Genomic DNA, 14,990 nt, shown 5'->3' with positions numbered 1-14,990 from the left:
CACTGCTCATTCAACCCAAATGCCCATCACCTGTGAACAAAACATGGCACATCCACATTACGGAATACTATTCAGCAATAAAAATGAAATACTGATACATGTTACACCATGAATGAACCTCAAAAACATTATGCTGAAGACAAGTCAGACACAAAAGACCACACTTGTATGACCTACAGTTATATGAAGTGTCCAGAAAAACCAAATAAAGACACAGAAAGTAGACTAGTGGATGCCTGGAGCTGGGTACAGCAACAGGGATTAACTGTAAATGGGCACTAGGGCTCTTACTGGAGTGATGGAAATGTTCTAAAACTGCATTATGGTGATGGCTGCACAACTCAATGAAATTTCATAAAAATTATTACATTTAAAATGGGTATATTTTATAGACTGTAAATAACTTCAATAAAGTTTTTTTATAAAGGTAACAATGGTTATCTCCATTGTCATGGGTGATTTTTCCCCCGTTTTACTTTTGAAAATGGTTTGAAGAAAAGGATTTGTTTATTTAAAACCAAAAAAAAGTAAATGCCAAATATATTGGACTTATGTGTAATTAAAACTAAAGTGAGTAAAGGCACAAGCACTCTCCTCTGAATACAATGCTTGGTTTTCATGACACCTACTTTGCTTGTATTTTTACTACTTAATTTCTTAGCAAGGTGAGGGTTATTAAACAGCTTAGTGAATTCTCACTGTATACCTTTTTGGATTCAAGTTAAGAGAGAAAAATTAACTGTCCCACATGGAATTTTCTAAATATAATTCCAGAGGTAATACTGTGATATGAAAAACTTTAAAAAATTGTTTTTCACAACCTTGCCTGAATGAGAAGATAACATAGGCTCTCAGACTAATGTTGTTATATTAAGTCTAAACCTAAGCAAGACAAAAATACCAAAAGTGGAACACACACCTTTTAAATACTTGGCCCAGGACTCTTTTTTAAAAGAGGTTTCTCAAGACTCATGAACACTAAAGCCTCAGAATAACTCCTTTCTAGATTTACAGAACAGAGACCAGCCAAAGACAGTATTAGATTGTTTAAACATATATAGTTGACACTTGCACATGGGTATGAACTGCAGGGGTCCACTTACATGCGGATTTTCTTTAATAAATACTACAGTACTACATGATCCAAGGCTGGCTGAACCCAAGGATGCGGAAGCATGGATATGGAGGGCGGGCTGTAAAGCTATACTCGGATTTTCAATTGCTTGGAGGGTGGGTGCCCCACCCCCACACTGTTCAAGTATATGATGCTATACTATAAAAATGGAAGTTCAAATAAATCAAACTGGGTCTGAAAAGTTAGGATAAAGGGAACTGTAATTATTAGTTTCCTAGAGCTGCTTCAACAAACTACCACAAATTTGGTGGTTTAAAACATTGTAAATTCATTCTCTCACAGTTCTCGAGGCCAGAAGTCTGGATTCAAGGTGCTAGAGCCATACCACCACTGAAGGCTCCAGGGAAGACTCCTTTCTTGCCCTGTCCTAGCTTCTGCTGACACCTGACGTTTCTTGGCTTATGGCAGCATAACTCCAATCTCTGCCTGCCTCCACTTTCACCTGGCTTTCTTCCTTTGTGTGTCTGTGTCCGTTTCTCTACACATAAGCACACCACTCATTGGATTTAGGACTCACCCTTAAATCCAAGATGATTTTAGCTCAAGATCCTTAATTAATAACATCTGCAAAGATCCTATCCCAGAAAGGGACCAGATCAATTGTTTACTGTAATTGAAACTATGTTAAAGTCTCGCACTTAGGCAAAAACCTCACTGGTAAAAAAAACCTGACAACTCAAATTTGAAATTGTTTTGGGCCGTCTCAGTAGACTATGTCTTATTTTAATTGCATCCTTTTCTCTGAAAATACCCTATTAACAGCAGCAGGAAATTCCATCATTAAAACATTCTAAAATGCATATAAAGGGTTAAATGAAAATGTTTTACTATATAAACTTTTTTCCCAAAGGCTGTTTCTCTCCTGGTGTTTCCCATCATGGTGGATGCCTTCTCCAACAACCCTGTAGCTCTGGCTATGATTGTCATCATGCAACCAACCCATCAGCAAATCCTGTCGACTCCTTTAAAGTATATTCCAAATGCAACCAATTCTCATTCCCTCCACCACCACCAGCCTAGTCTAAATCACCATCATCTCTCGCTAAAGTGAGCCTTCTAAAATGTAAATCTGCTTCGTCACACCCTGTAAAACTCTCCAGTGACTTCCAGATGCAATAAAATCCAAAGATGTCTTCTCCTCCTATCCCTTCCTTGTCACTGTCCCCCAGCCACACAAGCTTCCTTTCATCCTGGAAGGTACCAAGCACACACCTGTCTTGCTGTTCCATTTGTCTCATCCAGGTTTTTGAAAGGCTGAATCTCTCTTTTGTGACTTTTCTGCTGAAATGTCACATCATGGAAAGGCCTTTCTGACAATCCTACCTGAAGTTGCACTCCTGATCATTCTCCCTTTACCTTTCTGAACTATTTCTTCAGATAATAACAACCTGACAATATAATATATTAGTTTTTTACTGTCAGCTTCAATGCACTAGAAAATAAGTTCCATGAAAGCATATCTGGCTCACTGTTGCCTGCCCAGTGCGGAAACAGTATCTGACACATATTAGTTCAAGTATCTGAATGAAGAATATACCTCATTTTGAATGGCAACAATAATTTGTTCATGTATTTTCCTTTTTCAGATATTCCCTCCACCATTTTGTGACAAATAGTCCCCCCAAGTTACTTCCCATTCACAACACATTTTTATTCTGGTTTGAAAAAACAATTACCAACAGAAGTTTCTCTATAAGTTAAACACGGTCAGGAGAGACAAGCAGTTGCCAGATGGGATGGGAAAGAAAGAGCTAGAAAGCAAACAGTTCTCTGATCTTGATACCACTCTGTCCAACTACACCTCATTTCAGACTTTCTCCTTCCCACAGTGTCAACAGTGCTCTTGCTTTCCAAAGCACCACCTTTCTCAAAAATGGTTTCAACAGTAGTTATTGTAACTGCTTTGCCGGTCTTTTCCCTGAACAGTGTCTCAAAGTAAATTCCAAAGAACAATGTTTCCTAGGGGTGTTAACAGACACTGAAAAGGATCAAATAAATTTAGGAAAAACTTTGTTAAGCAAAATTGAGCAGGTTTTTTTCTTTTTCTCTTCAGTAGAGGACTCTTCAAAATCTTAACTACGGTAATGTGCAGTATAAATCTCCAGAGTGGAAAGAGTATAAGCTGTAACCTAATCTTATTTTTTTCAACTCAAACCTAATAGAGTCTTTCAGTCATTTCATTCATTACACCCTTCTTTCCTGGCTACCTCAAAAATTCTGGCAGCCTGACTTACTGAAAACACCTTTATTTTACATATCAAGGAAGCTTTAAAAAGAAACTTGCTAATGGATTTAAATTATAAAAAATAATTCATTGTCAATAGGGTATTATTTAAGTCTTTTTTTTGGGGGGTGGGAAATTGGTCAAGAATGACAAAAATAAAATCAGCAAAAGTAGCACAAAACTGGGGTCAATAAAAGCACTCAATTTCTCCTCCACCCATACAACTTTTTTTTTTTTTATAACACCACTAAACCAAAACAAGGGTGAGACTGGAAGGGCAGAAGGAAGCAAGTTCTGCAAATTTTTAGCCTAAATATTATATTTACATTTCTGGAGGAGACTATAAGTATAGATAACAAACTCATATAAAAAATAAATCAGTAGAATCACTGTAGAACATGAGGAACACAAATTCACATCCTGTCTGATGCAAAAATTACTTCCCTAACAATTCCTCTTTTTCTCCATCGTTCTCCCATATCTCTGCAGGGAACCCACCCTCATCACTGCCTCTGCATGCCTTCCTTGCCTCTAAAACCTCCTTCTGGTCACTGCTTTCACTCCTATTGTCCATCAGTGCCAGCTTCCAACCTTGAACTCATTCATCCTAACATGTGCAGGATATCTTCATAGATATCTGATGTTAGAGGCAAAAGTTGAACTGGTCACAGCCCTAACCTGAAAGAAACTGCTGAAACTTAAGAGGCCGAACTGAAATATGGCCCAAATGTACCCTCCCGCCCCGTGAGACAAACAATGCTACCTTCAAGCCCAATCCCTCAACAATCCTAAACTCTTTAAAACTAAAAATAGCTCAGCTGTTGTCTCATCTGCCAGCAGATGGCCAGACTATTTTTAATTCAGGATTCTAGAGAGCAAGCATGGATCAAGCTAAGCTAGGGCAGCCTAGAGGCCCTCACTCTGCAGAGTTCAGTGGTTGCTGCAGAGAGCTCTAGTGGGGCAGGTACCAAGAGAGGGCAACCTGGAGCTGTTCCTGGGCCTGTGGGCTTCACACTGATTATAACAGTATATAGTGTGAGGGGTTTGTTTCTTTTTTTTAACCATTCTTTACTTCAAAATAAAGTCTGAAATGTAAGATAATTCAACAAAAGTTTTCAACAATCTGCTTTTAAGGTTTTATTATTTTTCTTTTTGTGAAAATAAAAGTTCCTTTATGTTGTGTTTTTGAGATTGGGTTTTGTTTTAATAATGTAAAATCTCCCCAATCTAGATTTCCTAAAAGCTATACTTTAACAAAAAAAACACAGTTTTCTTAAGAATATGATATGAACTGTAATTTCATGAGAATAACTTACAGATAACTGATTTATAATAGGCCATTTTGTTAAAGGTAACTGAATTAATTTTGAATACCAGTGGTCTGAAAACTCACACACACAGAAGGATTAAAAGTCTGGATATAAAAATACTACATATTTTCTTGTTTACTATCTATCTCGCTTCAGCTACAGGATAGGTGCTCAATAAAAATGGGGTGGGGGGATGGGGAATAAATGCAGGCAGTTATATTTAGAAGGGTCACTTACAAAATACATTTAGAAGGGTTTTAACAACACCTGCCTCTCTACCACTACCAGCCAACTCCTACCCACTCACAACCTACAGATCAGGGATGACCCAACCAGGCCATTCCACTTTACTTTCCCATCCAGCTTGACAGCCATGCAGATTATTAAGAAAACAAAGTGGGCCTGGCCCAGGTCTCCATAATGAAGAGGAAGAGGGAGGTCTATAATAGTTTCCCGGGATATATTTGGGGATACCATCTACTACAAGACATTACACTTTCTGCAAAATAAAGTGGGTTATCCCTAGGAAATCACGTTTGGGTGCTGATATAGGTATATGACTAGAAGGGAAAAAACAAAGGTCATCAGGGGTTAACTACCCTGAGACTGTTCAATGAGCTTTTGTAGGAGACTAAATGTAACTGAAATGTGGGGGGAAAGCCCTATACATCTCAAGTTAAAAAAAAAAGTACTCTGGTGCCTAGTCCCTGCCTGGGTAAGTCACATTCCTCGTAATAAGCTTCTGCTAACTATACGGAAGGACCAAAAAAGTAAAGACTGGCAAAATCTGAAATAAACAATCTTGGTACAGCTGGTGCACACACTACCAAGTATCCCTATGTCTAGAAACAGCAAGGATCAAGCTATAAGGCCTCTAAAGATGCCAATCAAGAGGGGCAGGAATACTCTCAATGCACAAGTTACCAGAACAGTGTGTTCACATTCATGGCACATCAGAGGGGATGTAACCTTACAATCACTAAGTTCAACATCCTAATTTTACAGAGAAGGAAACTAAGGCCCAGGGACTTGACTATACTGCAATGTAACAGAACTGTGATTTAAAGCCAGGATCCCAGATTCTCCTTCCAGTCGGCTCTCAGTGAAGAAACACTTACACTAGCATCTTGGAAAGAAACATATATACATACATACACACACACACACCACTCCATTTCCTCAGTCTAATACCTGTAATTAGTATATTAATAAGTGTATTTTAATATAGAAAATCTGGTCTCTAAAACTTTTGTTTGAACTCTTAACTTCTTTAACCTGCAGGTTATTTATAAATCTACACATAACAATTCTTTTAAAAATTTCAACAATAACTCCTTCCCTCATCCTGCCCCAAGTTAATAATTATTCCTTTTAGGACCCAGATATAAATTCAATTTTACTACTGTACAACATTCTCTCACACTCCTGAAAGTCTTTCACTAGCTACAAAAATAACAAAAGGTGAACTTTTGATCCATGAAGGGTGAAAAAACTAAACTTAAACTCACTGTACATAAAATTCAAAAAGAATTTAATGTAATTTCTTCGATAATATTTTTCACGTCACTTTACAGGATCCAAAAAAGAAGGAAAAAACAGTATAGCTTATTGCAGCAAGTTAAAAAGTCTTCTACTTATTTTAAAAATTAAAAGGCAAAGTTGCTTTTAAGCTGTCTTGACCCTTTACTTTAGCATACATCCAAGTTATTCTGGATTTTTTTCCCCTTGAAGAATGCTTTTTTCGAAAGCCCACTTAACAAGCTTCCTTTCTCGTCAATTTGATGTAATCTATTTCCAGTGCTATAAAATAAAGCGCAAGCATTAGGAATTCATCTTCGTGTTTAATGTCCTGATCTCTCCTTAAACGACTTCATCCTTGATGGATGCAATACATCCATCAGTAGTCCCCCTCTAACAATTCCTCGCCGTAGGTATTGTTTGGATTTACCCTGCTATGGGCTTCATGACACTAGAGCTTTTCCGTCTGAACTATAAATCACAATTCAAGCTTGAGAGCAGCTGCCACAGTCCAGACATGTGGCTGGTAGGTGTCATTGTCTTTTTCATTTTCCCCATTTCAAACCCTTCCTTCCTTGTCACTAAAGCCAGCTTATTATCTAAAAGGTCCTTTCCTTCCCCTCTTTTATTTCGCCACCCCCACCCCTTAACCTCAGGTCTTGTTCTTCCAGGTCAGCCCAGTCGGATACAACATTACTCTCTATTTTTCCTGTGGCGGAGGCGGAGAGATCTCAGAACAGGCTGCACCTCTTTGCAAACCCCTTCTCAAGACTGTCAACAAGGGAACAACTTCAGCCTATCTTCCCAAACTACCACGCCAAACGAAAAGTTATTGGAATTACCATGCGGAACCCTTTCCCACACCCAACCTTGACAAATCAGCTCCACCTCAATTTTCCAAGCTAATAAACAACAGCTCCTCTTCTGCCTCATCACAAAGGGTGATACCCTGGCCGCATCGCACGGTCCACCAACAAAATCTTCCCATATTCTCAAGGCGACCCCCAGCCCTGCCGCGTTCCCCGAGCCCAGCTAACTGCCCTTCCTCCTCCACCCTGCCGCTGCCCCACATCCAGCCGAGTTACTGTCAACTCCAGCCAGGCAGCCCAGAGCGTCGCCGGGGCTCCCCGAGGTCAGCGGCGCCGGCCCAGGGCGAGTCCCCGGAGACCCCACCTCCCGCGCCGGCCGCCCCCATCCCACCCCCCCCCAACCCCCCGCGGTATCCTCCCTGCTCACCTAAGGCCACCTCGCACGCTTTGCGCAGCTGGGAGTGATGCGCCTTCTTCACTTCCTTGTCGGCCAAAATCTTCTCCAGGGCCCGGGTCAGGAACATGTTCTTCGTCTTCTTCCCCTCATACATGGACGCAGAGAAGGAGGCGGCGGCTCGTCCGACCCGCGGCTCCCAGCGGCTGGAGGGGGGGAGGAGGGGGAGGAAGAGCCGAGAGAAAGGAGAGGGGGTGGAGGTGGGGGAGTGGAGGCGTGGAGGGCAGCGGCAGGATCAGGAAGGGGCGGGCGAGCCGGGCCGGCTGCGGTGAGGGCGACGGGCGCGGAGGTCTTCGCCGCCCCCCGAGGGGTCGCCGCTGGAGGGCCGCGCCCGTGGGACCTCTGCTTCTCCCGGCTCGGGGGTCGCTTCCCGGCCACCCCCCTCACTCGCCCCTCCGGCTCGGGGACGGCGAGGGAGCCCAGCCCGGCGGCCGTCAGCCGAGGGACGAGGCGGCGGCTCAGAGGCCCGGCGAGAGCAGAGCTGCTCTGGCTACTGTGGGGATTAGCACCCGCCGTGGCCACGGACTGGCCTCCATCACCGCCGACCGGCCCCGGCCGCCATGTTGGGAGGAAACGACGCGTCACGCAGCGGCCGAACGGCTGCAGAGGAGGAAGCGGCGGCGGCGGCGGCGGCGTTGGCTGCCCAGAGCTGCCGCGGCGCCGGGAGGCAGGGGGCGGAGGGCGGCGCGGGAGGAGCGGCTCGAGCCGCAGCGCTACGGCGGCCCGGCGGGGCCTCGCCGCCTCCCGCGTTCGCCTGCAGGGCGGCGTGGGGCGTGGCGGGCGTCCTGCGGCGCCGCGCTGGGCGCCTCAGGTTCCTCGCGGCGGCTGCGCTCTGGCACCGAGGAACCCCCGGGCCGCTGCTCCAGCCGAGTGAACGGGACTCCCGGCTGCGCTGCGTCCGCTTCGCCAACTTTCTGGAGATCCCCTAGGTGGGCGCGCAGCCCCTTCCGCTCCGGGGGTCACGGAAACACCCGCATGGCTCGTGCTCAGCCGCACTGTTTCCACCTGCCCGGCTCGACTCTAAATTTAATTACCAGCTGCACGAAACTGCTCTCCAGGATCGTGCCCCACGACTGCCTCAGGACTCTCTCTTGGGAAGAGTAAACCCGATTTGACAAGAATTCAGGATTGTTTCACTTTTTCATCTCTGTAGGATAAATCGGTAAACTCTAGATTTCCGATCTCTTCTGAATGGAGACTAAAGTTAAGGGAACAGGTGAATGCTTCTGATTGATAAGGTCCCTTAGAGCTCTGTGTTTCTGTGTCTTTAATACTAAGATTCGGTCTGGAACATGAAAACCAGTTTCAGAATGGAAAAGCTTTAAGTACAAATTACCACAGACACGTGACAGTGTGCCTACTTTGATACCAAAGAATAATTCAGATTTCTACAGTGTTTCATTCAGAGCAGAAAATTACAAAGAATACCATTAAAATATATGCATAGAATTTATTTACATGGTGATCTAGGTTTCACATCTTTACGGATTCAGAGCTGCTGTATGCCTCTATCAATGCTGGATCCCAAATTGTTAGAATATGTCTCTCACTCTTCCGATCCATTCGATTGTCTTGACGATGGATTTGTCCTAATGCAAACATCCATACTCCGGAATGGAGAGGCTGTGATTTGGGACGGCCTAAAAGCCATGAGAAATAAAAATGGAAACCTTGAAGGTGATCCTGAATTAAAGTGGACCAGTAGCTTAATTTTTTAAACTTTCTTGTCCTAAGAAACCAATCTATAAATTCATTAATTTTACTCTAAAGACTATTTCTAGATTCCTGGAAGTTAGAGGTTCAGTATACTAGATCAGACATAATATTGATTTCTGTGTACACTCATAGATTATAAAATGAGAACAAGCTCCATTTCTGATTTATTTTTGTTTCTTTGTAATGCCAGTTTTGTGCCAGCTACTGTTGAAGGTGCTAGCTGATCACTGAATCTATTTAGTCCTCTTCCTCGGTACACAGGTACAGTGTGTTCCCTTGTCTCCCTTACAGTTAAGTGTAGCCATCCAGATTTAGCTCATTAAAAACAAAACAACACAAAGCAAACAAACAAAAAGCTTCCACAAGCAGTCTTCCATGCCCTTTCCCTTCTGTGGCCACATGCTGAAGATGGCAGAAGGAACCTAGGTCCCTGAATTACCACATGATGAAGAGCCAACCAATATTTGTTTTGGACTTTACATGGGCGAAGTATACTCGAGTTATGTTTAGCAACTAGTCTTAACCTAAGCAATACACTTGGCATTCATTAATGAAAAACACAGACAGTGCTTAACCAGAGTATACTATATAGCACATTACACAATCTTTAATCATCTTGCCTGCTTACTTGCTTATTGATTGTCTGTTTCCCTCATAGGAGCAAGGACTTCATCTATCTATTCATTTCTATATGTGTAGCATCTAGTATAGTCACTGGCATAGAGAAGGCCTTTGGTATAAACTTGTTGAACAGAAGCCTGGATGAATGAAAAACAATGGGCTAAGTCAGGATCACACCCGACTTAGGAACTTACAGTATATAGTAGGGGAAAAGATATTAAACAGGTAAGTCACAAGTGAATATATAATTATAAGTGTATGATTAAAGTGCTATGAGATCTACTTTAGATTTTGGATTCAGAGATGCCTCCCTGAAGAAGTAACATTTAAACTGAGGCCTGAAGGAAGAGTAGAAATTAGTCTAAGTCAGTCTTTTGGGGTAGGGGAGAAGCTTGGCAAGTTTCAGGAACCCAAACAAGACAGTGTGGCTGAAAGTTATCAAGAGGAAGTGGTGCCAGTAAGGATAAAGAGGGAACCATGTCATACAGAAAACTGTATGCCGTGTTAAGGGTTTGCGATTTCATCCCAATAGCAATAGAAATCTATTGAAGGGTTAAGTAGGGAGTGAAGTTATTAAATTGGCCATTTGAAAGTAGTCCCTCTGTTGTGCAGAGAACGAATTGGAAGGGGACAAGATTGGATATGGGCAGAACAGTGAGGACATGATTAGAACAATGCAGCATGGCTGGGGTCCAAGACCATCATGCAAGGTTTGGGAGACCACACCCTGCACAAAGTTAGCAAAATGGGCTGGACTTCAGACCCAGCATCTGTCCAGGTGAAGGGGCTCCTTTTCCTAATTTGCATAAACGTTAGCTACACCAGTGGTGTCTGAGTGATGGCAGTGGAGATGGAGCAAAGTGGACAGATTTGAGATGTACTTTGGTGGCAGAGTGGACAGGATTTAGTAGTGAATTGGAATGAAGATAAGAGGAAGGAAGAGATCACAAGGAATGCCGTGTTTCTAAGCAGAGCCAGTGAATGAGTAGAAATGCTGTTTGTGGAGACGGCCTAGACTGGGATAGGAGCATGTTTGAGGGTGAGGGTACAGTTTTCAGTTCTAAAAGAATCCACGCCTCTGAGATATGATCTGACCCTTTTCCCCAGAGGACAGTCCATCCTTCTCCTTTGCTGCGTCTAAGACTTCACCAAAAAGGTGGTGCGGGTGGGGCTCGGGGGGTGGGGGGTGCACAGCCTTGGGAGGTGGACACCCTCACCCAGCTTGAAACTCAAGATATTAGCTCTTACCTGCCTGGAGCAAAAAATAGGGTAAGACTCTAAAATAAATCTGATGTCCTTGGAAGGGAAAGGGAAAGAATATTTTTAGTCTTTTACTCACAATTATAGAGGAAGGGATGCCAGGCTCAGGCAATTTTCACACTAAAGTTTGCGTATATTTCCCTGTACATGTTTTCTTTTTTATTATTGTCATTGCTTAGTGCTTATCCAATCTGTTTAAATAAAAAAAATTAATTTCAATATTTACTTACATTTAACTCGTTTTCAAAACATTCAGATTCTACAAATGCCTATCCTCTAAATTTGAAAATATATTTTTTCTTATACATGATTGTTTTGCTGAGTTCATTTTTGCCTCTGTCTGCAATCTCACCTTCCTATCATTAATTATCCCTCATCATTTTCCCTATCATATATAACTTCGCTGTATATTAGTTGCCCTGACTTTTCTTTTTGAGTAATATTCCCACTTTGTTTCCAAATTGTTAAATAATATCAAAGAATGAAAGACTTTGACCTGAGTTTTAAGGTCTTGGTTGTTGTGCTTTACCATCATCCTTTTAAAAGTAGACATAAGTTCAGTGTAACATGAAAATTGAATAAAATGTGAATAAAATTTTAATTAATGCTGAGTATATCTGATTGATGTTAAAAGCCAAGATTAGTTAACATCCAAAAATAGCATCGTATTCACTTGACTAAAAAAACTATGATGCCTCCAGTAGTCTTTCACATGATCTCTAAATTCTATTAGCTTTCAAAACATTCTGTAATCTGACCCTTCCCTGACTTTCCAACTAATGTCTCAATGTTAGTAGCAATAATTATTAACATTTATATAGAGCTTATTATGAGCCAAGCACAACTCAAATGAAGAAGTTTCCAATATTATTCCTGATTTATAGATGAAAAAACTGAGACATAAAGAATTTAGATGACTTGTCCACATCATGCAAATTATATGTGATGGAGCCAGGATTCCAGTTTGGAAAGTCTGGCTCCAGAGCCCATACTCTAAACAACTAAGCTACACTGCCTCTCTGAGCAGGCTTTTCTTGTAACCTCCTTCCCTGCCCATTCCCTCCTCCACTGAAATACAGATGTAGGCACTCAACTTCCAGCCCATTCCTCCTCCAAACCCACTCTCTTCCTTCCTTTCATCCCCACACCACAGGTCCACACAAACACCAAGCTTTTCTGCACCTGTAAGCCTTTGTTCACCATTCAGCAATCTGGAGCGCCCACCACTACCTCTCTTTTGTTTGCTCTCCCCAAGGCTTCCTAACCATCAAAGCCTCATTGAAATTCATCCCCTTCTAAGTTTCTCTTTTTACCTCCAACAGAAACAATCCCTCTCTTTTCTAGCTTTGTCTACCTCATACTTTATACCTAATTATATAACCATGGTAGTGCTTAATCAGACCGCAGATTTTTGAAGACCAAGGATATAAAAAAGATACAGCAGGCAACTTAGTAAAAGATGGGAAACATAGATTAAACACAGAAACATGCCAGTTTTGCTGAGACCATGATAATGACATGACTAAGAGAAAGGCCATCTCCAAAGTCAGTCAAGTCTGTTTTCTCTTGTCACTTAAAAGAGGCTTGTATGATAATTTGATATTCCTCATTTATCAGTCTTCTTGTTTTCATCTTTATTAAGGAAATAAGTGAATAAAATGTGTCTTCACACTCAGAGGTCCTGCTCACTGTTGTGCAGAAAAAGTGTCAAAACACTGAGCAGGACAGCTAGAGGAAGAGCATGGTGGATTGAAGAATTTGATTTAGAAAGAAAAGATAAGAAGGGCAAGCACATTTTTATTAAATAAGAGGCTATAATGTGGTATTTGATAAACAAAATGAAGTTTCAAAAAAATTATAATCTTATGGTAAAAAAATTACAAATCTAGAGTTGGAAGTTGGAAGTAATAGAATTTTCCATAAATTTATTTATTTGGCTGTGCCGCTGAGTGGCATGTGAGATCTTAGTTCCCCAACCAGGGATCGAACCTGTGCCCCCTGCAGTGGGACTAGGGAAGTCTCAGAATTTTCCGTAAATTTTAAATCACCAAGTGCTACATATTTACAGAATAATAAAACTGAGAGCATATTTCCTTAAAATGTTAAAGTTATATGATTCTCTAGAGAGGTGGAAAGTATTTAACTTTCAGTCCATGGCACTGTTCTTTTCTGTATACCTTGTTAAAATTTTTCCTGTAAAGTCACACTAAGGATAGCTACTCCTTCCTAGGTGTTTACTTTATAGAAGCCCTTGACAAGTTATTAACTCATTTAATTCTCACAACTCAGCCGTGTATATATTAATATTCTTCTTTTACAAATGAGGACAAAATGGTTAGAGAAGTTAATTGCCCAAGGTGACATTACCAAATATAAGTTTGTCACTTGCCAAAGTTCATGCATTCTCTTAGCCATTGGTCTAGCCTTTCTTCTTAGTCACATATTTGTATAATCCATTTGAAAGTGCTTTTTGATCAATGTTGTGCCATAATTATATTAAGGCAGGACCATATCTTTTCTTTCTTTTGAAACTACTCTCAACAACTAGTACATATTAATTATTATACTATGTGGGAATTAATTTTCTGGAGGCCAGGTTTTTAAAAACATTTTAAATGGGGATTTTTATTAAAAGCTTGTCTTTTGAGGAAATTGTAGTCTGAAACTTCCTGGAAAAATAAATCTCTAGGCCCAGATAGTTTTACTAGTAAATTCTATTGAACATTTAAAGAAGAAATAACACCAACACTATCTCTTTCAAAAAATAGAAGGGTGGGGAGGGAGGGACTTCCCTGGTGGTGCAGTGGTTAAGAATTCACCTGCCAACTCAGAGGCATGGCTTTGATCCCTGATTCGGGAAGATCCCACATGTCACAGAGCAACTAAGCCCATGAGCCACAACTACTGAGCCTTCACTCTAGAGCCCACAAGCCACAGCTACTAAAGCCTGCGTGCCTAGAGCCCGTGTTCTGCAACAAGAAGGCACCGCAATAAGAAGCCTGCACACCACAACAAAGAGTAGCCACTGTTCACCGCAACTAGAGAAAGCCTGTGCACAGCAAGGAAGACCCAATGCAGCCAATAAATAAATTTATAAAAAACAAAGAAACAAAAAACTACATGATCTTATCAATTGATGAGGGGAAAGCACTTGGCAACATTCCACACTTATTCATGATAAAAACTCTTCGCAAACATCCTCAATTCAATGAAGGACATCTTCAAAAAAGCCAACTACAGCCAACATCATGCTCGTTTGTGAAAAAATTCAACAGTGAAAACCTGAACACTAAGATTGGAAACAAAGCAAGGATATACATTCTCAGTACTCCTATTCAATATCATACTGGAGGTCCTAGCCAGTACAATAAAGCGAAAGAAAGAAAAGGCACACAGTTGGAATGGAAGAAACAAACTTTCCTCATTGACAGCAGAATTGTTTATGCAGAAAATCCCAAGGAATCTACCAAAATATACCTAGAACTTATAACTGAGTTTAACAAGGTCAGGATACAAAGTCAAAGCGTGAAAATCTATTTTATTTTTAGATATTATTCACATGCATTTGGAAACCAAAATTTTAAAAATAGCATTTACAATAGAGCCAAAAAAAGAAAGGCTTAATTATAAATCTAACAAAGCATACAAGATCTTATGATGAAAACAAAGCAATGCTGATGAAAGAGCTCAAAGAAGACCTAAATAAATGGAGAGACATGTTATATTCATGGATTGGAAGACATTGTAAAAATTTCAACTAATCTATAGGTTTAGTATAATTCTAATTCTGTAGTCATAGAGAAGCTGATTCTAAGATTTACATGGAAAGACAATGTAACTAGAAGAGTCAACAATTTTCAAAAGGAATAAAACTGGATGAATCACAATACCCAATATTGTCTTAATATAAAGTTGTGATAGTTAAGACATGCACAATTGGCTA

At 41.1% G+C, this 14,990-nt stretch overlaps 1 protein-coding gene across 3 annotated transcripts in view; it reads right to left on the bottom strand.

Annotated features, from left to right (window-relative positions):
* The window catches only part of ARFGEF1 (ADP ribosylation factor guanine nucleotide exchange factor 1), a 126,729-nt gene extending 119,037 nt beyond the window's left edge, over positions 1 to 7,692 (bottom strand). For 2 of the 3 annotated variants that reach the window (XR_009053699.1, XM_057734706.1), the window contains exon 1: positions 7,424 to 7,683. Coding sequence is in view for 2 of the 3 variants with exons in the window: in XM_057734706.1 (XP_057590689.1) it covers positions 7,424 to 7,547 (124 nt within the window). In the remaining variant the exon portion in view is untranslated. Of the gene's footprint in view, positions 1 to 7,423 lie in introns of all 3 variants that reach the window. The other variant, XM_057734705.1, reaches the window with a different exon arrangement.
* Between the last annotated feature and the right edge of the window lie 7,298 nt (positions 7,693 to 14,990).

The sequence above is a fragment of the Hippopotamus amphibius genome, chromosome 5, assembly GCF_030028045.1.
Source record: "Hippopotamus amphibius kiboko isolate mHipAmp2 chromosome 5, mHipAmp2.hap2, whole genome shotgun sequence".
In the NCBI taxonomy this organism is placed as follows: Eukaryota; Metazoa; Chordata; class Mammalia; order Artiodactyla; family Hippopotamidae; genus Hippopotamus; species Hippopotamus amphibius.
This window is presented reverse-complemented; position numbering and strand designations above follow the sequence as displayed.